This window comes from Myotis brandtii, unplaced genomic scaffold (genome assembly GCF_000412655.1).
Source record: "Myotis brandtii unplaced genomic scaffold, ASM41265v1 scaffold365, whole genome shotgun sequence".
Lineage (NCBI taxonomy): Eukaryota > Metazoa > Chordata > Mammalia > Chiroptera > Vespertilionidae > Myotis > Myotis brandtii.
Window position 1 is genome coordinate 198,220 of NW_005364031.1, and position 26,961 is coordinate 225,180.

The 26,961-nt window shown below is 46.0% G+C and overlaps 1 protein-coding gene across 5 annotated transcripts in view; it reads left to right on the forward strand.

Moving 5' to 3' along the window:
- The window catches only part of ANKRD6 (ankyrin repeat domain 6), a 158,457-nt gene that overhangs the window by 90,713 nt on the left and 40,783 nt on the right, over positions 1 to 26,961 (forward strand). For 3 of the 5 annotated variants that reach the window (XM_005872085.2, XM_014544473.1, XM_014544472.1), the window contains exons 1-2: positions 4,923 to 5,564; positions 9,280 to 9,543. In XM_005872085.2, coding sequence (XP_005872147.1) covers positions 9,424 to 9,543 — 120 coding nt within the window. In that variant the 5' untranslated portion in view covers positions 4,923 to 5,564; positions 9,280 to 9,423. Of the gene's footprint in view, positions 1 to 4,922; positions 5,565 to 6,787; positions 6,818 to 9,279; positions 9,544 to 26,961 lie in introns of those variants that run through there. The other 2 variants (XM_005872086.2, XM_005872084.2) reach the window with 2 other exon arrangements.

A 26,961-nucleotide genomic window follows, 5' to 3' on the forward strand; every position in this document is an offset into this window, starting at 1 on the left:
CCAACAATGGCTTCTTTTGGCTTCAGAGGTACTTTGTTCCAATAGTTGGTCTTTAAACACATTCTCTCCTCCCTGCTGTCAGGGGCCAAGGTGCAGGTGAATAGGATTGCTAGCTGGCAGGCCCCTCACAGCAAACTGGCCACCTGTTGATTCTGTGAGGAAAGGGGCTCCCTCCTCCTTCCTGTCAGGGTCTGGGGTGCAGGAGAATGGGGTTCCTGGCTGGCAGGCCACTGACAGCAAGCTATCCAACAGCGGATTCTGTGAGGAATGGGGCTCCCTCCTTTCTACTGTCAGGGTCTGGTTTGAAGGCCGGCCATGCCCCTTGTTGGGCCAGACCCAGAGTTCTACCACGCCGTGGCCTCCACCTCAGCAACCCAGGACTGACTGCTGCTGGGCGCTCCTGGTGCTCTGAGGGTGGGTTCTTCCCTCAGGCCACACGGGAAACAGCTGGGGAGGGCGCAGCCCTTGGCAAAGCGACCCAGGATTCAGTGGGTCCTGCCTCAAACCCCGCCCTCACCGGAAACAGCTCCAGGAAACAGCTCAGGGGAGGGCGCAGCCGTTGCCAAGACAACCCCTGCAGGACTGACTTCCTTCCGCTTGGTCGCGATGGTTCAGGTTGTGATGAACACCACCCATGGTTTTTATATAAGTAGATTTCATTGGCAGAGAAACTGAATAAAATGGGACCACAGATATGACTACTGAGTCCAGTAGACTAAAAACAACCGTTTCTGGAGGATTACATAGCAGACTTTGCTAAGTAGATGCAATCTGTGAGTGGCTGGGGGAATGTGAGTGTCTCCCTGAAGGGTCATAGGCTTCCTTCAGCCCCACGAGAAGGCCTCTGTCCTCTGAGGAATATATTGGAAGCAATGATGCTGAAAAACAAGGTATAGTGTATAGTGCCAAGTAACAGTTGATGTTGTTTACTTGTAAGTAGATACTTATGTTAACCCCAGACTTCCCTTTGCTAGATTCATTAAGTAAGTCACTCAAAAATAAGTGGATGAGCTGGGGTTTGAGCTCGGATACCTGGGATTTTGACCTTGGGAACCTGGAGGGTGGAGCAGATTTGAAGGATAAGAAAAAGTTGGGAAAGATCTAAAGAACTTTGTAAGCAAAAATGACAGGATGGTGCTTTCAAGATATCTAGGCATCCTTGTGGCCAAGCCAGGGTGCAGGATGGGTGGGAGGTTGGAGACAGGCTGAGACCAGACCCTGTATGGATTTATGTATCACTGGACTTTGTTCTGGAGGAATGTGAGTCACTGAGGGCAATAAGCAGAGGAGAAACACTGTCACATTTGGACTGTGAAGAGTGTTCTCATATCAGTGGCCCCATAAGTTGAAGTGGAGAAGGGAGTGGGAGGCAGGGAGACTAATATGGCAGAATGGCTTCTCCATGCAACTTTAGCCCTAGAATTAGCAGTCTCCCTAATGCCTGCATGGGCTGTTCACATAAAGTGCTCTTTGGCAAGAGACACAGAGGAAGAGAGGTCCATAGACAAAGGCAAAATAATTGGCACCAAAGGCCCAGACATCATCACCCACAGACCACTGCCTGGCAGATAGGGACAGTGTTAATGGCCCCTACATTGCATCTCACCTAGCTGTTCTCCATCTTCGCCGTCTTAAAGCAAGCTGGAGGAGAGAGTTTGTGTCTCATTACTCCTTTCCTTCTACGCTGACCCATCAGAAGAGGGGAACTTACCTTTCACTGCCTCAGGGATCTCTAAGGCCCAGACAGGAGAGAGAGAATTTAGCCACTGTTGGCTCAAAGGCTGTCTTTCTGAGAGTCAAGTTTAAGAAATCCCAACAACTCTCTGGCCAGGTTCTGTTCACTTCTACAAAGTTATCTTTTAAGCCAGAGTGCACGCAGCATCTGAATCCTGGACATTAGTCTTGCCTTGGCTTCTGCTTTTACCTAGGTCAAAACCCATATGCAAGCTGAAATCTACTTCACTTCTGTTATTCCATTTTCTAAGTTTAGATAATCACAAGCAATTTCAGGAAATATCTTCAGTATCCAGTTGGGGACCACTGTGATGGTTCAGCTAAGACCGTGGTCGGCAAACTTCAGCTCGCGAGCCACATGCGGCTCTTTGGCCCCTTGAGTGTGGCTCTTCCTAAGCCTTAGGAGTACCCTAATTAAGTTAATAACAATGTGCCTACCTATATAGTTTAAGTTTAAAAAATTTGGCTCTCAAAAGAAATTTCAATCGTTGTACTGTTGATATTTGGCTCCGTTGACTAATGAGTTTGCCGACCACTGAGCTAAGAAATGATGGCAGCCTGAATCAGGGCGGTGGCAATGCCGCTGGGAAAGGGAGAACAGACCATGGAACATTTAAGCAGTAACCCTACAATCATGCTTATATTTACTGAGCACTCTATGTGCCAGGCTCTGTATAGGGTGTATATTATCTCATTCAAGCTTTGCAACAACTCAGTAAGGTAGGAACTGTTATTCTTTCTATTTTACACATGAGGAAACAAGCTTAGTGTCATTAAGAAATTTGCCCAAAGTAAGTGGTAGAGCTGAGATTTGAGCCCAGGCACTCTGACTTCGAAGCTTGATTTTTAATCTTTCTGTTTTACTATCTCAGATCAGGAGGATTAGGCAATTTATTGAATTCGAGGGTGGGGGAAGGGGAATGAAAAGAGCAGGAGTGTTCCAGATTAGGGAAATAGGTAGATAGGTGAAAGATGAGGACACAGGAGAAGGAATGGGTGTGGACAGGATGATGATGATTTGCTTGTGAACATGTTGGTAGGGGACACCCAAGTAAGATGTCTGTGAAATGGTTGGGTGTTTAAGAACTTGGAGCTTCAGAGAAAGTGATGGAGGCTAAAAAAGATTTTGAGCAATCTGTATCTAGGCAGCAGAGGAGCATGTGGGCAGCAGCAGGCGGGTGGGGGTGCCGTACTGAGATTTGGAGAAGAGGATGGGCAGAGAAGACAACCAGGGATAGCATCTTAGGGACCTACAACATTTAAGGGACCAGTGGAAAATGAGCTCTTGAATGCGAGAAAGAACAGTTCAAGGGATGGTAGGAGAATGTGGAGTCAGTCACAGAAACCAAAGGAGAATGAAGTGTGGTGAAGGAGGGATGGTGGCAGTACCAGTGCAACAGAGAAATCATAGCAGGTAAGAACTGAAGGTTCCCATAGTATTTAGCAATTAGGTCAATGTAAAAACAGCCGGTGGGAATGCAAAACATTATATCCACTTTGGAAGACAATACAGGTTTCTCCCACTGTCTGAAAGTAGAGCCTTCCTGTGAATCCGTCCGCAAACCAAAATGGCACAAAGCGAAGAAACAATCACCTTAGAACACAGCTCGTTAATGAATGGACAAAATAAACTGAGATAAAGCACAGATTAAGTAAGCATAGACACAGCTCAAAGCTGTGGCGGCTTGATGCTGAGGTGCTGAGTGTATTTCCTGGGAAAGGAGCTTGGTGGTGTCACCCTTGCTGCTCGGGGTGTGCGCTACCTCTATAATGTCTTGCTGGAAACAAACGCTGAATGCTATTTTCGCTTCTCACCTTTTTTTTGGTAAAAGGTGAAAAATCCTCTTTGAATTTCTTGTAGTTAGTGAAAACAGGTACTGATGTAGGCCTTCTATAAAACATATATTGGGGTAAAGTAAACTTTTGAAAAGTGGGGGACACTTATATCACAGTTTCTTACAAAGCTAAATAGTATCCTACCATATGATTTAGCAATTGTATTTATTCCTTGGTGTTCGCCCAAATGAGATGAAAACTTATGTTCACACAAAAACCTGTACACAGATGTTTACTAGTATAGCGGTTTTATTCTAAATTGCCAAAACTTAAAATCTACCAACATGTCCTTCAGTAGGTAAGTGGATAAACTGTGATACATCCATACAATGGAATTTTTTCAGCAGTAAAAGGAAATGAGCTGCCCTGGCTGGGTTGCTCAGTTGGTGGGAGCATCATCCTCGTACACCAAAAGGTTGTGGGTTTAATTTCCGATTGGGTGCATAAGGGAGGCAACCAATCAGTGTTTCTCTCTCACATTGATGTCTCTCTCTCCCTTCCTCTCTAAAAAGAAATAAAAACATATCCTCAGGTGAGGATTTAAAAAAAAGGAGAGTTGCCTCTGTGCCTCTGACATTTCCATCTTTTGCAGATAAATGCCAGGCTCAGGGAGCAATCAGTGTTGTCCTCATTGACAGTCCTGTGCTCCCTGCCTCTGGGAAGGGAATGTCCCAGGAGCTTTGAGAGGACGAACCACTCCTCTGTACTTCTGTCGCCCTCAGTTTACATTTCCCTTCTGCCATCTGGCCTTTGGGGCCCCGATTGAGGCTTATCAGGGCCAGATGAAGAGTTCCTTCAGAGTAGAAAGTGAGTCGCATTCACCTCTGTTCCAACCCCTTGTCCTCCAGTGGTGATCCGAGTGTCCCAGTAGTGACCACTCTTGGATAAACTAGCTGATCATGCTACTGGCACTCTGTCTCCTGGTGGAATTCCATCTCTCTGCAGCACCCTGGCCAGAGTCCCTGGCTCGTCTCCTGCCCTGGAAACAAGCCAAATAATGGCCAATGCAGAATCCCAGCCCATCACCCTCAGGAGCTACTACCCTCAGCGGAATGGGGGCAAGGCTTTGGGCAGAGAGGGGGCTCATAAGATTTGTGTTGACAGTTATTGTCCATCTCCAGGACCAACCATTCTGGCTTTAGAAATGAGGACAGGGGAGATAATAAAATGAAAGCCCTCTTCTTTCTCTGATGGCTGCAGTTAGAAAGTTGTTTTCTGTTGTTTCAACAAGTGGGCTGGAGGACACACCTGTGATGTTGACGGTCATTGACCGGACTTGAAACAGACACGCTCCCTTTTTTCTCCCTTCCCCCTTCTCTCCAGAGACTCTGTTCATAGGAGGATTTGTGAGACAAACTGTGGGTTTACAAACGTCAGGAACGGCAGCTCAGCCGTCCCCGTGTCTGCGCTGCTGCAGTCCCTGTGCGGGACTCTGCGCGAGGAGGTGGAGCGTCTGGGTCGCTGCTCTTCCCACAACGTGAGCCTTTTCCTGTTACCATAAAGGCAGTTTGTTACAGATTTTGAACCTGCTGCCTCCTCCCTTCCTTTACAACACGCATATTCATCTCTCCTCCTGGCATTACTGCTGAAAGGATGCAAACGTCCTTGTCTGAGCATCATTCGCAAGCCTCCTGCCCATCTGTGAATTATTCCCTGACTCTTCCATCAGGGCAGGGTTACAGGTCCTCTGCCAGCAGGAGGGAGCTCTCCAACAAAATCTAAAGACCCAAAATCTTTCGGAAGCTGTGACAAGCAGACTAAGAAGCCACAAAACATTGTGAGCTGAACGGATGTCTTAATAAGCTTTTAGATGTGCCTTGGCCAGTGTTGGCAGAGGAAGCTCAAGGGGAAAGGCAGCAAGCATTGTGAGCTAAATCACTGCAGACCCACTGGGCGTGACAGCCCTAAGAAGCTAATGATCTCAACGGGAAAGAAGTGACTGCAGTTATCCAGCCACAGAACACGCAGTAGGACGGGAGGACAGACCCCCGGATGTGAGTACAATCTCTCTTTCATGCAGGGTTTGGAGCAGTAGGAGCAAAGTGAGTTCTTGTAACTGATGGCTTTCCCTAAGGACCGGTGCCCGGTGCCCGGTGCCTGGGTGCCTGTGGATCGTCTCTGGGGAGGTTGTACATAATGCTTGCCTGGGACTTTTGTTTGCAGGTCTCTTCTCGTATATTTTGCCTGAATCCAGTATCTTTGGGATACTGGGAACAGGAGACTTTGTTGTAAATCCTCAAGAAAACAGAAAAACAAACCTCCGAGACCTTTTGCTATAAAAAGAAAACAGATCACATCACAGACCAAACAGCTGTGGGGCCCTCTGGCATTTGTGATGGGAGACAAAAGAATCGGCAAATTGGAGAGCAGTGAAAACAGGGCAGTGGGCTGAGAGGAAGGAGGGAAATCTTTATTGGAAGCGAAATCCCTTTCTGGACTCAGGAAACTCATTGCATATTTATGATCATGCATCTATTTGATTTCTGCTTAAGGAACTGGCAGCATGTTGCCATTAAGGTTTTTCTCCAGAACACTGAAAATGAGCATCGTGACAAAGAGGCATGTGATTGACAGAGTTGGGCAGAAAAAATTCCTCACTGTCAGCAGGGGGAAGTGTCTTGAATGATAGCTGATTCACTTGGAAGAGGAGGCTCAGATTTAAGGAGGGAATGGGGCTGCTATAGCCTGAGTACCCAACAGGTTGGCGGGGAAGTTTAACTAGTTGATTATAGACTGGTTACCACTCCACGCTTCCTCTCCTCTCCCCACTCGTTGTTGGGGGGTCTTTCGTTCCCCTTATTCCCTGTCCCACAGCCTGCCTCTGCCTGGCCTGATTTGTCACTTCAAGGTATCCAATGAGAAGCTGAGTAAATCATCACTTCTGAAGGATAGGGATCATTGTTCTGTAGGGCAGTGATCATGAGAGAAGTGGGGAGGAAGCTGGGCTGGGCCTGCACCCCCCTCCACAGCTAGTGTTAGAGGAGGAAACAGAAAGGAAGTAGAAAAGAAGTCTCAGCCACTTTCATTTCTCCCCACCCACCCTGCAAATACAAGTGCAAGTGAATGCTGGAGGCCCTAGGAATAAGGCTATTACTGGATTTGAGAATGAACTTGAGATACCCAAATACATGGGGATGGTGCTAGCAACAGGCCAGGAACTGGAAACCTGGGATTCTGTTCCAGATTTTGCAGGCAGTTGTCTGTATCCAAAATAGTGACCTATCCTGGAGGCTGCCCTGTGCCTCAGGTGAGTCTTGCTGGAGGAGAGGTTGGGCGGGGGGGGGTGAAGAGTGGGAACATTTCATTATTCAGTAGCTGTCACTGAAAAGCAAAAATACCACATTTCTGCTTAGCCAAGATTTTCTCACAAATATCGTGTTTTTCTGTCTCAAAAATAATTATCATGTGCGCTGGATTTGCACAGGGCTGTTTACCAAAGGTAATTATGTAAGCAAGGCTGACTCGGTAGCTTGCAACCATGGCAAAAACTGTAACTGTGCTTCCATCTGAGTGTCTGAGAGGCTGAATTTATTGCATGGGACAGGAGGGTGGGAGGGAGTGGCTGGCGGTGGTGTTGACCCTGTGCATCTGTTGCCGGGGAGACCAGACAGCATTTCTAGTCTGTAGCTTGTGACCTTAGCAGCTAAGGCTTAGCTGATGGCATGCACTGAGGTTGCAGCAAGCTCTCTATCCCCAGGAGCCAAGCTGTGGAGTGGAATGAGTAAAATTTTAGTCATGATAATATTTGTATGAACCAGGATATTGTATTTGAGACATTTGCAGGCCCATTGCAAGAAAGGTTTGGGAATGGGGAATGTGGGAGAGGAGAGGTGGCAGTTTGGGTCCAGTGCACAGAAATAACAGTTGAGTAGATGGAGAAGAATGTGGTTGTGGGAGGGAGATCATTCAAGAAGCCATAGCTAATATTCTATATTTTCCTGCCATTTGGGCCTGGAGTGCTTTTTCAGTGTTGGGGCAGGCAGAGCAGAAGCTCAGTATAATTGGTTTGAAGGTACCACAGATTCCCTGAATAAAGAGAGGCGATGTGTCCTATGTTTACAAATACAAACCACTTCCAAACAGTGATGCAGTCTGGCAAACATACGAATCCTGGGAATTTCCAGAAGCATTTCCAGCTCATTTCTCTCTCTTTTGAGTCTCAACTTTATTCTTTCACTGACTCATTCATTCAGCAAAGACTTCTGACAGATGCCAGGATCTCTGGCTCTGGCTAAGGGTGGCGTCTCTGCCTTGGCGCGTACCCTTGTCCAGGCGTCTTGTGCCTGGTGACCAGAGCAGGATTTGTGAAGGTTCCTTCTCTCTGTTTCCTTTCGAGTCTTTACCTGCATTTTGGGTATTTTGGATGACGAGGTGAAATTTGGTAATTCACAAGTTGGGGGGAGAGAAGAATTCTTTCTGAAGTTAAAATATTCACATTTGGCCAATACAGTCACATAATAAAATACCATCCTTAAGCCCTGCGGTTATGTCTGTGTTATATCTGAGCCTTTGACCCCAGCCTCCCAGAGTGGTTGGGGAGATGGCCTGCCCGGATGTCACGGTGAGCGGGAGGTACAGCGTGGTACAGTCCAGAACTTTCCCAGTCACATCTTGGCCAATTCCTTAATCTTTAGAGATTGAAAGGAGCAGTGGATTTGCCTGGAAGCAACTGTAAAAGATGTCTGTGGGGCCTGGGATGAAGAATGGGTGGTGTCCCTCTGATATAGCATTTTCTTTCCTTTTGCACATATTGGTATTTTTAATAAGTATGTTTTAAAACGGAAAGAAGCCCTCACTTCCTTGCTGTCCTTGCTGTGGATCAGATCCTTAAGCATTTCTTCTTGTGCCGGAAGAACCCTTCGCCTTTGAAGTCATTACCACTGCCTTTGGTTTAGTGTCCTGGTGTGTGGTGGCCCAGGGCTACAGGGAGGAGTCCGTCTTTAACCTTCTATTCACTTGTCCATTTGGTGGAAAGAAGAGCTTAAGTTTACTACTAGTTAATGCCTCCAGACCTCTGCTCTGAGTGGCCTAGAGGTGGTTTTCGTAGGCCATTCATTTCCCCCTGGTTAAGCTGGGAAGCCGCTCTTGGCGCAGTGGGCAGTGCCCTGTCAGTGTGTCTAGCATCCCTGTTGTTTCTGAGGCAGGTTGTTCCAGCAGCAATTGGACCCGGGAGACGGCCCGGGCCTGTGCCCAGCTCTCCATCTGTTCCAGAACTCAGGAAACTGCATGATTTGCAGTGAGAAAAGGATGAAGAGAATGACAGTATATGCTGGGGGGAAATCCCAGGGAGAGACCCTACTCCTCCGGGTCTTTGGGGTGTGCTCCATGGGAACCTAACCTGCCAGGGGAATTGGCATGTTAGCTGTGGCCCAGAAAGCCCTTTATGGGCCTACATAGCACAGTTACCTGCCCAAGGTGGGTCTGGAAACCAGGTGATGTGTAGGGGATTCTATCAGGCCTCTGCCGGCCCTCACAGAAATGCAAAGCAGACCTCAAAGTTCTGGCCATAGTCCTCTGACGAATCCAGAGTCCCCTGCGAGGGTAGAAAGGAGGGAAGGTGGCACTTCTAAGGTCAGGTGCTTTGCTATGCCGTGAGTTCTTCTTGCTGTCCTCTCCCCCCCAGCTCCCCTCCCCTGCCATGAGCAATCAGCACATGCCCGTCCTGTGTGCTGAGTGGCACTGATGGCAGCTTTGTTTTGTAACCCGTAGGTCCTGAAGATGGCATAGTAATAGAGCCACCTTCCAATGATCGGGAGCATCTGTCCCCGCGGGTGCCGGCCCGGGCCAGTGACGTCGTGCGGAGCTGAAGGGACGTGTCTACCTCTATCTGGAAACCTCTTTCTCTGCTAATTCATGAGCCAGCAGGATGCTGTCGCTGCGCTTTCAGAACGCCTTCTCATAGCCGCATACAAAGGCCAAGCGGAGAATGTGGTTCAGCTCATCAACAAGGGCGCCAAGGTAGCAGTTACCAAGGTAACAAGAGGGGAGGAAAATGCTTTAGCCATCCTTGGGGAAAAGCCTCCCTCTTAACCATTGTCCACAAAACTGTCCTGTTGGGCTCGCAGCTTTCAAAGAATTGGCTCCGTCCCCTCCCCCAGTGATGGAGGTTTGGACGGAAGGAAGGAGGATAAAAAATGCTTTCATTGTGATCTTTCAAATGGAGTAACTTGTAATTAGCATTTGACAGTCTTTAAAGTCACAGCATGGCTTTTTCTCACCTACTTCTTCAGCCGCAAGGACAGGAGAGCTCTCTGGAGAAGTCGGGACACAAAAGCTTATAGGGTAGAGTATTTGTTTGATAATCACATTAGATAGGCCTCCTGGGGAGTTGGACTCTGCTATGCAGAACCTCATCCCCATCTGTACCAAGACAGACTCGGACCAGATGACCACAGCAGCCTCTTTGGGCTTTAATTTCATGTGAGTCAGTGAGAATGTGTGGTAAGTGTTGGAGGACATTGCTCACCCCTCACCAACAGATACCCCCCGGGTGGTCAAGAGAACATAATGGGCCCAAGGGCAGTTTTGTTGCAAAGCTGAGCAGAGGCAGGTTCTGCACAGTTCAATGACAGTTTAAGTACATAGACAAAATAAGCACTTCACAGCCCTCTAGAAGAGGTTCTCTTTTCATCTCCACTTTAGAGATGAGGAAACTGAGGCACAGAGGGATTTAAGTAACTTGCCCAGGCTCCCTCAGCTGCTGAGTGGCAGAACTGCAACTTATACCCACGGAGTCTGGCTCCAGGGCCCACCCCCCAGGCCACCCCGGGGGAGCTGTTGAGAGAGGCAAAGTTTAATTTTCAAATAGTAACATCTGCTAACTTCTGGCCTCCTGTGGCAAAGATCGGCCAGCTCACATTTTTAGTGATTCATGTCTAGTCTCTGTACTTCATGCTTCCCATGTGTGCTGTTAGCAGCAATTCCAAGCAGTAACTTAATGCTGGCATGTCTGCCAGGAGACAGCATCAGGTCTCCCGGGGAAGGGCTCAGTCCCACCCCTTCACATGCCAGTGGCAAGTCCAGGTTGTCACCTTTGCTTCTGACCAGCTGGCTGTCCATCGGAGGTTCCCATGACCCACTCCTTAGATTAGAGTAATTTGCTAGAGCAGCTCTCAGAACTCATTTTACTTACCAGATTGCCAGTTTATTTTAAAGGGATTTAATTTGGGAACAGCCAGATGGAAGAGATACACAGGGCAAGGTATAGGAAAGGGCACAGAGCTTCCATGATCTCTGAGTATGCCACCCTCCAGCACCTCCCTGTGTTCACCACCCCAGACGTTCTCTGTCCTTTGGGTTTTTATGGAGGCTTCCTCCATAGACATGATTGCCTAAACCAGTGGTTCTCAACCTTCTGGCCCTTTAAATACAGTTCCTCATGTGGTGACCCAACCATAAAATTATTTTCGTTGCTACTTCATAACTGTAATGTTGCTACTGTTATGAATCGTAATGTAAATATCTGATATGCAGGATGGTCTTAGGCGACCCCTGTGAAAGGGTCGTTCGACCGCCAAAGGGGTCGCGACCCACAGGTTGAGAACCACTGGCTAAACGATTGGCCATTGGTGAATGGGTCAACCTCCAGCCTCTCTCCCCTCTCTGGAAATGAAAGTCCAAATCCTCTAACTCTGGTTGGTTTCCCTGGCAACCAGCCCTCATCCTTCAGGGCTTTCCAAAAGTTACCTCATTCTCATAAATGCAGGTGTGGTTGAAAGGGGTTTGTTGTGAATAACACACTCCTTTCACCGTTTTTTTTTTTTTTTTTTTTTTTTTTTTTTGGCTTTGGAGCTGTTTCAAGAACTGATGACAACAGACCAGCTATTATAATAAAAGATGCTCCTATTGCTCTTATCACTTAGGAGATTCCAAGTGTTTGGGGAGCTATAAGCCAGGAATGGAGACTAAGAGCAAATATGTGTTTCTGTAAATCACAATATCACGATGCTGGTTCTAGAGAGCAAGAGAGAGTCGTGGCCTCTCAAAGGTCCCCTATTGGCCTGACATCACTCTACACAAATGTGGCGACTAGGTTGCTAGCTGTGTGGAATTGAGGGTGAAGGGTGTCATCTACCCATGGTGCTTCAGGGCCCAGCCAGTCACAAATGGGAGAAAGGGCATGGACTCCCTAATGGAGGGCTCATGCTCACACATTTTAACTCTGCTGTGTTTGCTAATTGTACAAGTTGCTTAACTTCTTTGAGCCTCAGGTTCCTTATCTGTCAAAAAGGGATATCAATACCAACCTTTCAGGGTTGTTATAATAATCACATTAAAGCACATAGTTCAAGTCTGCAAGTTTCCTTTTTAAAATAGACTTCATCATTTGCTTTTTTAAAAAAGTTTTAAAAAACAGTTTTATTGGGGTATAATTTAACATGCAAAAAAATTCACCCATTTTTAGTGTACAATTTAGTGGTTTCTAATGTCTTTACAGAGTCGCACAATCATCACCATGTTGTAATTTTAGAACATTCTATCACCCCAGGAAGAAATTTCGTATTATTTATCTGTCATTTCCCATTCCTACTCCCAGTTCCTGGCAACCATTAGTCTACTTTCTGTCTGTATAAATTGTCCTTTACTGGACATTTCATATAAATGGAATCATACATTGTGTGGTCTTCGGTGGCTGGCTTTTTTCAATTGACCTAATGTTTTCTAGGTCCATTGTATTGTAGCATCAGCATTTTATTCTCTTTTACTACAGAACAATATCCCACTCCATGGATATGGCACATTTTGTTTATCCCCTCATTGGTTAATGGATATTTTGGGTTGTTTCCAGTGTGAAACTATTATGAACAATACTGTTATGAACATTTCTGTACAGTTTTTGTGTGGATATGTTTTCATTTCTCTGGATAAATACCTAGGAGTGGAATTGTTGGGTCCCCCGGTAAATCTATGTTCAACATTTTAAGGAACGGCCAAGCTGTATTCCAGAATGGTTACCCAATTTCACATTCCCATTAGCAATGTATGAGGGTGCCAGTTTCTCTATATCTTCACCATTGCTTGTTATTGACTATCTTTTTTTAAACATAATTTGCTTTTTAATAGTTTTGTTTTTAATCAAAGTAATGCTTGCACATAGGAGCTTTAAAAGTGTAAGTTCGGCTAGTCGGCCTGGTGGTCAAATCCCTCTAGTATTAACTACAACAATCAAGGCTTAACTAGAACAAGAGTGCGCACAAAGACCACAAGGGGGTGCACCAAGAAAGCATAAAAAATGCGGAGACAAAAAAACATGACAGAAATGGAGGATATAGAGCTAAAAAACGCAATTTTGAGGGCTTGCAATAAACTTCTGGAGAGCCTCACGAAAACTAATGAGACCCTCGATGCTATGATAAAGAAACAACTAGAAATTAAGCATACACGGACTGAAATAAAGAATATTATACAGACACCCAATAGCAGACCAGAGGAGCCCAAGAATCAAGCCAAAGATTTGAAATGCGAAGAAGCAAAAAACACCCAACCGGAAAAGCAAAATGAAAAAAGAATCCGAAAATACGAAGATAGTGTAAGGAGCCTCTGGGACAGCTTCAAGCGTACAAACATCAGAATAATAGGGGTGCCAGAAGATGAGAGAGAGCAAGAAATTGAAAACCTATTTGAAGAAATAATGGCAGAAAACTTCCCCCACCTGGTGAAAGAAATGGACTTACAGGTCCAAGAAGCACAGAGAACCCCAAACAAAAGGAATCCAAAGAGGACCACACCAAGACACATCATAATTAAAATGCCAAGAGCAAAAGACAAAGAGAGAATCTTAAAAGCAGCAAGAGAAAGAGACTCAATTACCTACAAGGGAATACCCATACGACTGTCAGCTGATTTCTCAACAGAAACTTTGCAGGCCAGAAGGGAATGGCAAGAAATATTCAAAGTGATGAATACCAAGAACCTACAACCAAGATTACTTTATCCAGCAAAGCTATCATTCAGAATTGAAGGTCAGATAAAGAGCTTCACAGATAAGGAAAAGCTAAAGGAGTTCATCACCACTAAACCAGTATTATACGAAATGCTGAAAGGTATCCTTTAAGAAGAGGAAGAAGAAAAAGGTAAAGATACAAATTGTGAACAACAAACATGCATCTATCAACAAGTGAATCTAAGAATCAAGTGAATAAATAATCTGATGTACAGAATGAACTGGTGATTATAATGAATCAGGGACATAGAAAGGGAATGGACTGACTATTCTTGGGGGGGAAAGGGGAATGGGAGATGCGGGAAGAAACTGGACAAAAATCGTGCACCTATGGATGAGGACAGTGGGTGGGGAGTGAGGGCGGAGGGTGGGGCGGGAACTGGGAGGAGGGGAGTTATAGGGGGAAAAAAAGAGGAACAAATGTAACCTGAACAAAAAAGATTTAATAATAAATAAATAAATAAAAGTGTAAGTTCAACCCGGCTGGCATGGCTCAGTGGTTGAGTGTCAACCTATGAACCAGGAGGTCATGGTTCAATCCCGTCAGGGCACATGCCTGGGGTTTCAAGCTCAATTTTAGTAGAGGGTGTGCAGGAGGCAGCCAGTCAATGATTCTTTCTCATCATTGATGTTTCTATCTCTCCCTTCCTCTCTGAAATCAATAAAAAAAATATATTTTTTAAACAGTAAGTTCAAATACTACTAGTGGAGCCTGGGGTCCCACCCAGAGCAGGGAGACTTGTCATCTCAGTTCAGGCCAAAGCCCACAGGAGGGGCGTGACTTGATAAAAAAAGCAACTCTGGAGCCCACGTTTGTGAGGAAACCAGCCTCAAGGTCCACCTGTCCCCACTGATCTGTGGATTTCTGTATTTGAAAAGATGTGGTACCAAATTCAAAGAAGGAAACAGGAAATAATAAAAACTAATACAAAAATGAGTGAAATAGGAAATAGAATAAAGATACAGAAAAATCAATGAAACCGAAAGTGGGGTCTATGGAAAAAGTGACAAAATAGACAAGTCTTGAGCTAGATTGATCTAGAGACCAAGGGCCTACTGACAGCTGTCTGGGGATCTCACTTTACTCGTATCCTAGCGATTCCCCTTGCCACTTTTATATATGTTGGTTTTCTGGATTCCAGTCTTTCTCTTTCTTGGTTTACTCCCTTGTTTTGATGTAGTACTCCTCTAGTACAGTGCTGTCCTATATCTGTACTGTCTGATACGGTAGCAACTCACAGCTATTGAATACTTGAAATGTGGCTAGTGTGACTGAGGAATTGAATTTTAAATTTAACTTTAATTAAAATTTAAATGCTACATGTGGGTGTTGGCTACCATATTGTATAGCACAGCTCCCATATCTTCCTGAAAAATGATTGTATGGGAGAAATCAATTAGTACTAGACTCAATCTATTGCCCCTTTCTCTCCCACATTCTCTGAATCCAGTTGTGTCACAATTTTGAACAGATCCGTAATTAGTGTGATTATGTAAATGCTATTCATTGGTGAGCCAGTAAGTATACTATAATTACATTTCCATTCTTTTATAACTTGCTGTTTTTCCTAGAGTTGATCATTTTTGCTGGAACCCATGTCACCCATCACTTGGGTAGCTCATATTCCCTGAGCTTCCTAAGAAAAGGAACATAGGAGAGAAATAGTTTGAGACTCTGTATGTCTGGAAAAAAGTCTTTATTCTACCCACTCACTGAATTGACAATTTGGTGTGAAACCTAAGCTGAGAAAGAATTATTTTGCTTCAGAACTTTGAAGGCAATGTTTTATTGTCTTTGAGCTGATAGTGTTGCTGTTGGAAAACTCTGCCCTTTTAAGGCCTGCCCATTCAGAACCCAGCTCAGGAACCACCACCACCAGGAAGTCCACCCAGAGAACAGTACCCTACATGGAACTCACTGTCCTCTCAACTGATGAAACACTTGCTGTTTATTTGCTCTGTGTCTCTCATAATTTGAGTGCTCTGAGGGTGCTCAGAACTCCCAAGCAGACCACCACTCTGACAAGGGTCGGAGTTTCTCTCTTATATTTCTCAGTGTTTGACACAGAAGAAAAGCACTGGAATTTGGAATCCAAAGACCTAGGTCAAGTGCCTGCTCCACTGCTTATTAACTACTTGTTGACGTAGGCCAGGGTTTCTCAACTTCTGCACGATTGACATTTTGGGCCAGATCATTCTTTGTTGTGGGCGATTGTCCTACGTATTGCAGATGTTTAGCAGTACCTCTGTCCTCTACCTATTAGATGCCTGCAATACTCCCTCCTCCCTAGTCATGACAACCAAAAAATGTCTCCAGACATTGTCAAACGTTCCCCTCCAGGAGGCGGCGGCATTATCACCCCAGCTGAGAACCACTGATCTAGGCAAATTTTTAAAAAATATATTTTATTGATTTTTTTACAGAGAGGAAGGGAGAGGGATAGAGAGTTAGAAACATCGATGAGAGAGAAACATCAATCAGCTGCCTCCTGCACACCCCCTACTGGGTATGTGCCTGCAACCAAGGTACATGCCCTTGACCAGAATCGAACCTGAGACCCTTGAGTCCGCAGGCCGACGCTCTATCCACTGAGCCAAACTGGTTTAGGCAAATTTCTTCACTTCTTAAATCTCAATTTCCTCACAAAACTTAGAGGATTTCCATAGAACTGAGTGTAACAACACGTATTGTCACAGTTATAGAATTTAAGAAGGCACACAATATTGGGTGTGTATTTTTTAATCCCCCCAGTGCCTAGCCCAGTACTCCTACCATAAGCACCATCTATGTTGAATGAGGGGAATAATGGTGTTCAGTATAAATTGTTTACTTCTCTTGTAGGATTCTACAATGATTAAGTCTTTTAGACCTCACCTCAACTCTCTTATCCTCATTATACAAATGAGGAAACTGAGGCAAGGAGAGGTTAGGTAATCCAACCAGAGTTCCTATTTGAAAGAGTCAGAACTGAGAATGGCACCCTGGCCATCTGGTTCTGTAACTGAAACACAGGTTCCGCTGCCTGCCCCAGAGAAAGCCAAGTTCATGAGGCAGGTGCGGGTGCAAAAGGAAAGGAAGAATGATGGACTCCCATCTCAAAGACCATCTTCCCCTCCTGCTCAAGCCTGCAGTCGTTATAGGGATAGGGAGGAGAGGGCTTTTTTTTTTCCTATCCAATTATCTTACTAGCTTTTGGCCCACTCGGGTCCTATCCATTTATTTTTCTAGCTTTTGGCATGCTCAGGCCCTATCCATTCATCTTCCTAGCTTTCAGCACACTTGTGTAAGAACCTCTCCCTGCCTCATCTGGGCTAGTGGGGGAGACTCCCTGGCTCTCCGACTGACTGTCTATGCTAGCAGTTCCACAGCCTTGCTCTTAACCGCCATGTTTCACCTGCGTGGCTTAAAACTTCGGGCTGTGAACATCTGTGCGCTGCTGCTTATTAGAGCACCTTCCTTGGCACCTTACACATAGAATCTGCAAGTATTTTCTGACTAGGACTTCATATGCCCAGGTACTTTAATAACGCAATATCCCAATAACAATATTTATATGTATGTAACATTTTACACTTTTCAATTTATTTTCACATATGTATTGCTCATCCCCAGAACCCTGTGAGATATACAACTTTTCTTTTTAGAGTTGTGAGGAAATGGAGGCCCCAAAAGGGAAGGGACTTATATAAGTTAGGGAGTAACAAAGCTGGGACCAGAACCAGGAACTCCTGGCTCCTGTGCAAATGTCCTGTCTGTTATATATCTGGAGCTTCTTATGTCATCATAGGGGTTTTACTTAGTGGCTAATAGTATATGGTTATGATACCTAACCCACCAAGTAGGGGTGGCGTTGTCATGCACAGGACAAGTCATCAGAGGCAATGGGATCGGGAGCTAGGAATTGGTTGTAAGAACTACACATAAAATTTTAAATTCTTATTTTTAAGAGAAAGGCTCATTGAGAACTCTGATTTTCCATTTGCATAATTTTCATATTTAGATCAATTATGTTCACGTGTGTTGACCAACACATTTTTAGTTAGAACAGGTAATCCGACAAGGACACTGGGTATCCTGAGAAGTCAGACATTTCCCTGGGGTAAATTGTCTGGCTGTTAGAGACGAAACTCAGGACCTCCCAGTAATTTGTCTCCGACCCCCTCACTTCTCTGCCACTGATCTCACCAGAGTCACCTATTATTTCATGCACCAACAAGTATTAATTAAGCACCTGCTTTGCACCAGTGAACAGTACAGGGGAAAAATGTCTTGGCCATCATGGAGCTTGTGTTCTGTTAGAGAAAGTGACTACAATTTGAGTCTTGCCTCCCCTTCCCTTACCTGAACTTCCCCTTGGCTCCTTGATGCTTCAGTTCCTGGTTTTCTTCGGCAAAGGCACTTCTCCATCTCCTTTTGCTCTTCCTGCCTCTAAATCCAACTTTCCTCAGGGCTCTGAGCCCTTATCTGCTCTCACTCTGCACACCCACCTTGACTGTTCCACCGCCCGCTGGTCACCACGCCACCCTCTCCAGCTTGGCTCTATTGCCCGACCCTCGTGTGGAGCTGTCTTCACGGGCATGTTGATATGAATGATCCACAGGTATGCCACAGGGACTTCAAATCTAAATGCCCAAGACAACCTGCACATGCCTATTCGGTTCTCATCCCATGGTCTCTATTAATGAATAGCACCCCCATTTGCACAGTCCTTCAAACAGAAGCCCAAGGACATGCTCCTTTCTTTTGGCTCCTAAACATCCCTCCACTTACCCATCTTCTCAGTGACCCAGTGCTGTTCATTCTGCCTCCTCATTTTCTCTCTACTCTGTGCCTTTCTAAGTGCCCACATGGACACTTCTTAAGATGTTTGATACAAAAACAGAAAAATAGGTTTTCTTTTGCAAGAAGTCCTTGGTTTTATAAGAACCAAGTTTTTATTTTATCCTATATAATAAAAGGCTAATATGCAAATCGACCAAATGATGGAACGACCTGTCGGTATGACGCGCACTGACCAGCAGGGGGCAGACACTCAATGCAGGAGCTGCCCCCTGGTGGTCAGTACGCTCAGCCAGTAGCCGGGCTCACGGCTGGTGTGCACAGCGGTGGTGGCGGGAGCCTCTCCCACCTCTGCAGCTGGCGGACATCCCCCGAGGGATCCCGGACTGCGAGAGGGTGTAGTCTGGGCTGAGGCGCAGGTCGTGTACCGGGCCTCTAGTATGAATTATCTTCTCTCCACAATCACCTCACATTTTAGTTACATATCTTCACATACAGCTTTTAATGTTGTTACCTCAGGTGCTAGACGGTTTTGCTCAGTGGATAGAGCATTGGCCTGTGGACCAAAGGGTCCCAGGTTTGATTTGGGTCAAGGGCACGTACCTTGGTTGCAGGCTCCTCCCCAGCCCGGGCCCTGGTCGGGGCTTGTGCAGGAGGCATCCAGTCGATGTGTTTCTCTCACATCAATGTTTCTCTCTGTCTCTTCCACTCTCCCTAAAAATCAATGGGGAAAATATCCTTGGGTGAGGATTAAAATATATATTGTTACCTCAATACTAGTCGGTACTTTGTAGTCTGGAAAAGCCCTGTGCACGGCTCCTGATGCCAAGCATTGACCATGTAGCTGGAGTTGAGAATCTGTAGGAATCCATAGGTAGAGCATCTTTTCTAGAACTTTTTGGAAGCTGGTCCTTGGGATGTTTCACTGCTGCTCTTGTTTTCTCCAAAAGTAACCGGACTATGAACTATAAGTAGCTTAACCTATCCCCTGTTGATGGACATTGAGACTATGTTACTCTAGTGCTGCTTGTCCTGAGGTCCTATTGTAGTGTGGTTACGTCTGTGGGAAAGATTTGTCTAAGTGGCACTGCTGGGTCAGGCACGCATCCCCTTGTCGCCGAACCGCTGTGCGTGAAAGTTGTCCCAGTGTGCACTCCTGCAGTGGAGTGAGAGAGGCCCATGAGGACTGACCTTGAAGCGCATTGTGACCAGCAGTACTGGGCTCTCCCTTCCTGACGTCTCCCTCCTCCCTCTTCTCCTGAACTCATCCTGCCTTTCTGGCATTCTCTCCAGGAGCTCTCTGCTGTGGCTGATTGGGCTTATATTTAACCTTTGTTCCTCTCTACTTCAGCATGGGTTCCATAGAGTTTTCTCCTTTTCACCCTCTGGGTGTGGCTAGGGCCAGCTGCCTGGGAGAAAAGCCAGGGAGTGGCTGATGGGAGGGGAGCAATGGGGTGCTCCACACCTCCTCCCCTTCCTCACCCACCACTCACAGCTGGAAAACAGGGTTCCCTCCGGAGGCAACACACAGGAGCTCGGTGTGTTCTCATCTGTTCGGTGAGGGCGGGGCGGGAGCCTGTGTAGAGCTGATGCAGCCCACTGGTCCTGCTCCAGGCTGGTAGGTCTACACACTCCATGGGGGCGTTAAGGGTGTACAGTTACTGTCAGGTCAAACCTGGAACCTGACAATGTGCCAGGAATTGAACCCATGACCTTTTGGTGCATGGGACATTGCTTACCCAACTGAGCCGCACCGGCCAGGGCCAAAATTCTATACCCTTTAAACACTTACTCCCCATTGTCCCCTCCCCTGGTCCCTGGCAACCATGTTTTCATTTTTCATCTCTATGAATGTGTCATCCATTTGAAAATATTTCCCAATTTTTTCTTGGCAAGAGTACAGGCAGTGAATCACATTTATCGTCTCTGTGACCTTAGCTAAGGTATTAGCTACCTTGAGCCTTGGTTTCCTGTCTGTGAAATCAGCATAACAACACTTGGCTCAGGGATTTGTTGTGAGGATTAAATAAAGTAATCCATGCAGAGTGCCTAGTACATGTAATGAGAATGGAGAAGAAACTCGATGGATGGTTGTTACTATTACCATAATTACTGTTTTCTCACTTGAGTTCATGGACCTGAGGCATGGAAATTCCACTCGGTCAGGAACTTCTCAGTGTTGGCTGCGAATGTGATCCCGTGGAGAGCCATAGAAATACTGATGCCCAGGCCCCACACCCAGAGGCTCTGATTTATGGGCCTGGGGTATGGCTTGAGCCTGGGACTGGGGTATGACTTGAGCCTGGGCGTTTTTCAGAGCTCCAGGCGACCGAATGAGCAGCCAGGTGGAGAACCTTCACTGCTCCAGGTATTTCTCCCTGACAGCTCAGGGCCTGCATGTGGGGTAGACAGCACTCTCTTTTGAGCATTGAGCCAAGTCAGTGGTGACATGCCTGGAAGTCATGGCTCTTTGCAGTACACCACGAGATACTGATATCTCCAACTAGAAACAAGTTGACTAGCAGGAAATGCATGTCTCAAATATGGGAAGGCAGACATGCTGTGAATTGTTGTATGGCTTGCCTATGAGACAGTGCATGGAAACTTATTGGGTCAATGCTAAGAAAATCTCAGTCAGTGTTAACGTATTGTGATGAGGGTGTTAATTAGGCAGGCGGCCCAATGACTCTGTGTTTCTAGAAAAGGTAGGGAGGTCCGCAGGAGGTGCTCTCTGGAGGAAGGAGAGGGCCCTCTCAGATGGAGAGGGACAGTGTGGAAACCGGTGTAGTCAGACATTAGCCGTGCCTGTGCCTGTGGGGAGATGGGCTACAATTGAGGAGAGCAAGTCTCAAAACTTGGGATGGGCCTTCAAAACTGACTTAAGCATCTTAGGAGAAGTTGTTGAGGCTGCTTGGAAGGGGAGCCCCAGAATCAGGCCTGAGTCTCTCCGCGGCTCTGCCCTCCCCTCACTGCCTCGGAGGAATTCTTGGGAGTGGTGCCTTGCTCTGCAGAGCCCTTCTGTCCCCCTCTTGCTTGTGTGTTAGGTGGTGTTCAGTGAGGGTGGAGGCAGCCCGCATTTGCCCTCCCTCCTTCCCCAGCTCTGGGCAGCCTGGTGGGTGTGTTGGCCCGGAGGCCCTTCTAGCACCTGGGTGTTGAGCAAGTCATCCGCCAGATTGCATTTTGTTGCCTGAGCAGCCTGCATTTAAAACTGAAGCCTCCACACAGATTAATGTGCCCGTTAAACCCCCTAAAGGCATATATTTAATAGGTCCTAACAGTCCAGAGGAGACGTTGTGATGTGGCACAGCTGGGTGTCAGCATTTTAAAATCCTCGATAAATACTTACCTGTTTCTTTCCTGAATGAAATGCATTGGAGGATTACTGGTTTCCAGGCCAGCATTCGGCTTGTTGTAAGACTTCCAAAGCATCGACACCTAATGCAGATTATTCTCCGAGTGCTGTAAATGAAGACGCCAGAGGAAAGGGGCTTTAGAAGCTGCGAGTCACCCACCGGGCCTCTGCTCAGATGCCAGGGCAGATGGTCTGTTGGTGAAGTCTCTGAGCCCCTTATTAGTTTCTTGCTTCCTCTTTTTTCTTCCTCTTAAGCTATAGTGATTTAGGTTTCAGAAAATAAGTTAAGTCTGGAATTTATTTGTAGACTGGCAATTCTTTCTCACAGGCCTGTCGATTTGTTTCCAATGAGAATTGGCTGTTGTACTAGTATGTTTAGGTTGTTATAAATCAAGGATCTAGGACAGATGGGTGAGTAGGTGGCGGTGCTTAGTTTTCTCTTAGCCCATGTTTTCATTGAATTGAGCGCTATATAAAGAATTAGACACTGTGAGCAAGTGAAATTTATCCCTAATGCAAGGCTGGTTCAACATCAATCAATGTAATCCCCATATCAACAGCTGTCTTAGTCAGCTCGGGCTGCTATAAATAATACCAGTCTGGGTGGCTTAAGCAGCAGACATTTATTTTTCAGTTCTCTAGGCTGGGAAGTCCAAGATCAAGGCGCCAACAGGTTCACTCCTGTGAGGGCCCTCTCACTGTCTTCACACAAGATGGAGAGAGAGCTCTGATCTCTCTTCCTCTGTTCATAAGGACGAAGTCCATCATGGGGTCTCACATTCATGACCTCATTTAACCCTAATTACTTCCCATAGGCCCTCTCTCCAAATACTGTCACATTGGGGGATAGGGCTTCAACATATGAATTTGGGGGCCACAGACATTTAGTCCATAACAACAGGTTAAACAAGAAAAATTATATGATCATATCCACAGATGCAGAAAAAGCATTTGGTAAAATCCAACCCTCATTCATGGTTTAAAAAAGAAGCTCTCGGCAAACTAAGAACTGAGAACTTTCTCAACATGATAAAGAGTATCTACAAAAACCCTACAGTGAATATACTTCATGCAAATTAAAATCACAAGAAAATATCACTGCATTTATCAGAATGGCTAAAATAGAATACACTGACTACATCAAATGCTGGCAGGGATGTGGAGACACTGAATCTCTCATACATTGCTGGTGGGAACATAAAATGATACAACCACTCTGGAGAATAGTCTGGCAGTTTCTTATAAAACTAAATATGCAACTACTATATGACCCGGCAATTGTACTCTTGGACATTTACCCAAGAGCAATGAAAGCTTATATTTACACAAAAGCATACAAAGAAATGCCATAGCATTCTTATTTGCAAGAGCCAAAAGCTGGAGACAGCCCACCTGTCCTGCAACGATGGAACAGTTAAACAAATCATGGTATATCCATACCGTGGGAGACTACTCAGCAATAAAAAGGAACAAGCCATCAGCATATGCAAGGTTACACACTGTTTATTCCATTTATATGACATTGACTAAATTAGAGAAATGGAAAAAAATATTTATTTTCTCAGGGGCTAGGGATGAGGGTGGGGGACCGTTTTGGGAAGGGAGGTGGGTGTACCTGGAAAGGGGCAACCGGAAGATTCCTTTGTGACAGAGCTGTGGTGTAGCTTGACTGTATCAATATCCTGATTCCGATACTGTGCTATCGTTTTGCAAGATGTAATAATTGGAGGAAACTCGCTGGAAATGAAGTGGGAGCTCTCTGTATTACTTCTTAAAACTGCATGTAAATCTATAATTAACTCAGTAAAAAGTTTAATTTTAAAAAAAAGTACAAAGGGGAGGCAGGGATACCCGAAGGCTATAATTAGAAGCTATTCGTGGCCTATGGGCCACAGTTTATCAACTTCAGCCTCAGGCCAACCCAAGACTCCCAGGTTCTTGGAATCAGTCGTGTGGGGCGCCCCCTAGGCCTGAATCCCTCCGATCTTTCCACTGCCTTGCGTTCTGGAGGTGTGGCTCTGGTGTTTTGCCCCCTGTGAGGGTGTACCCCCACCTTATTAGCGTCATGCCCTGGAGCAGTGCTCTTAAGGTGCCCCCTGTGGGCTGTTCCGCTGCCCAGAAGGAGCAGAGTGTCCCTGGAAAGCGGAAAGGAAGTCTGGGTGAGCACTGAGCTGGCAGGGGCCATGACCTTGTTTATATCATCCTTGAATCCTCAGTACTTCGCCTGGCTCTCAGTAACTGTCTGTCAAGTAAATTATACCTCCTGCCTTGACTACAGAAGAAAATTCTTAGATACACATGCAGGATACAGGTCTGTGCCAAAGAAGAAAGGGAGCTGCCAACCCTGGACTCCACGAAGCGTGAGACCTGCAGGAAGCCTTCCTGTGTGGAGGGGAGGCCAGACCAGCCTCCACTCTGCCCCTGGGCACTGGGCTTTCCCCCTGCGGCTCTCTTGCTTTGCTGGCCAAGCCGGACCCTCTGTCAATGTGTAACCCACTGAAAAGGTAGTCCAGACAGCTTCCCGTGAGGAGCATGAGGGCCAGTGACTGAATTCCTTATCACTTGGGGACAGATGCACTCTAGGGACCAACGGAGTCCTGCCCAGTCATGTACGTTGCTTGAAATATTTTGGCCCTGCTTGTTGGTGGACCTTTCTAGAAGCAAGTCCAACCCTGGTAGTTACTGGAATTCACTTATTAATTAAGCCATTATGTTTGAATAACTGACTCCTAACACTATACATTTCAAATCGTCTCTCCCAATTATTTATGATTATTTCTCCATCCCCAAAGTAAGACTTAGAGAAGCATTATGAAGCTTTTCGGTATAAAAAACTGATCTTTTTACAACGTAGAATTGTTACTATACAAGACAATGCCAGTACCCAGGTGTGATTGGGCAGTTGACTCTCAGTGCGGGAATTTTACGTCTGCCCCCGTTACATTTTATGTTGTTAAAATTAGCCTGTTCTTCCCACCTGAGATTGTCTTGAATCCTGATGTTTGTCATCCATGGAATTTACTCCCTGGCTGCTTCCTGTCACCTGTAGTCTGATTAAGATGTGATGTGTCCCTCATCCAGGTAGACAGTAGACAAAACACATTTCCAACAAGGAAAGGCTTTTTAAACTATAATTTTTCTGAATGTAAAGGTTTATTTTCTCACTCTCCTTTGATCTGTGGTGCTTTTACTTTACCCACCTTTTTTCGAATGTCTTCATAACGTCTTTATTAAATCATGAGCCTAAGAAGGACTTTGAAGTTTTATACCCACATCTACACCATTCCAGGCAGTGAGGCTGGGAATACTGTCTGTGAGAAGAGGACCCTGAGGGCACCTAAGAAAGTTGGCAGGATTCTTTGCCATTTAAAACCTAAATGAGGGGCCAGAGACCAGGGTTCCAGCGATGTGCCGTTCTGCCACAAATTAGATTTGAAGCTGTTTTCTTTACTATCCTCATCCAAATTAAACTCTCAAAGACCCTGTTCAATCTGAATATTATAGTGTTTCTTAAATATGTGCCACTCTTATTTTACTAGCTTTCTTGTTTCTACATCTCTTTCCTTTCCTATTTTCTTAATGCTACAGATAATGTAGACATTACTGGCCTCAAAAAAGACTGCACAGTTTTACAAAATAGTCATAGGGATGTAAAGTACAATTTAGGGACTATAGTCAGTAATATTGTAATAACTGGGTATGGTGCCAGGTGGGTTTTAGACTTATGGGGGATCACTTCATAAGTTATGTAAATGTCTAACCACTATGCTGGACACCTGAAAATAATATAAACTGAATGTCAACTGTAATTGAGGGGGAAAAAATTTAAAACGACTATGCAACCCTGATCTATTGTATTTCTCATGATCTGAAAAAAGGAACTACTGTCATTTTGAAATTGTTATATAATCTCAGCTAAATTCTTCCCGTTAAACTGTTTTCCCTTGTGTGGGTCACATCTATGCAGCTGCCCTCCTTGTAATAACAATTGTTTCATTTCTTTGAGCTAATGGGTCTCAATTCCTCTCTCCTTTGCCTCACTTCTCTGTGTGACCTTGGACATAAGCATGTCAGCAGACAAAGATTTTGTTCCAGGAATGGCTAAGCACCAACACCCTTCTTTCTCACTTTGTGGACCCATTCTGGGGTTCATCATTCATGGTCTGAAAGGCCTGCCCTTTAGTACAGAGGATCTGAGACCTGAGCAGGAGAGAGGAGCTGTGACCCGACCTCTGAGTCTTTGCTAGATTAGGGAGTGACCAGCTCTCGGGCCAGGGCTCCCAGGCCCAAGGAGTCAGTGGGAGGGAAGAGTCTTTCCAAACTTGTTTCTGTGGGTTGTGGTTCTCAACTGATGCCTGGTCCCCCTCCCTGGGGCTCAGCCCCTACCAAGGGAGGTCTCTCCTACATAAACACCTTGCCTCCCTCGGTCTTCCTGGGACTGACCAGTGAGAGGGTTAAGCAGCATATCTGCACACATGCTGGGAATAAAACACCTCCACTTCCTTTCAAGGTGCATTTTAAGCTGCTTGATTTTGGCTGGGCTCCCTTGTCATCCTATTGACAGGAGATCTTTATCTGAACAGGAATCCTCCCCTGGAATGTGCCCTGACATAGTCCTGCCCCTCCAGGTGGGCGTTGGCCTCTTCAAACTGTGCAGCAGGGACCATTTGTTCTGCGCTCCCTTTATGACCACCAGTTAGTGTAATTTATGGGTCACCTGCTTGAACAGGACTCGCTCTGCTGTTCTTGTGCAGCAGTCCTGCTGGAAGTCGGGACCCACTGGCTCAACCTGCCAGAACAGAGCAGCACCCCGACCACAGCCCGGAGCTGTGGACAGCAGGGCCACCTCTCTGTGGTTGTTGCTTGGCAACATCTCCAGGCCCTTTGCTGTTCAGTTCCCCGGAAGTGAACAGGCTCTGGCTGAGTCTATGCCTCTTCATGGTTGGATCAAGGGAAATGTGTGCGCTTTGCAGGGTCCTGTGTCCTTTCACCCCTGCCCGTTTCAGATGGCCTATCCTGATATCAGAGCAAGTTGGAGGAGCTAGCATCTTCAAAGAGTGCAAGGCAGATGTTCATAACCTCTGGCTGTACATCACAATCACCTAGAACTTAAAAAGAACCCACAACAGCCCAGCCAGTGAGGCTCAGTGGTTGAATGTCGACCTGTGAACCAGGAGGTCACGGTTTGATTCCCAGTCAGGGCACATGCCTTGGTTGCAGGCTCGATCCCCAGTAGGGGGCCTGCCGGAGGTAGCTGATTGATGATTCTCTCTCAACCATGTTTCTATCTCTCTCCCTTTGAAGTATGGTCCCTAT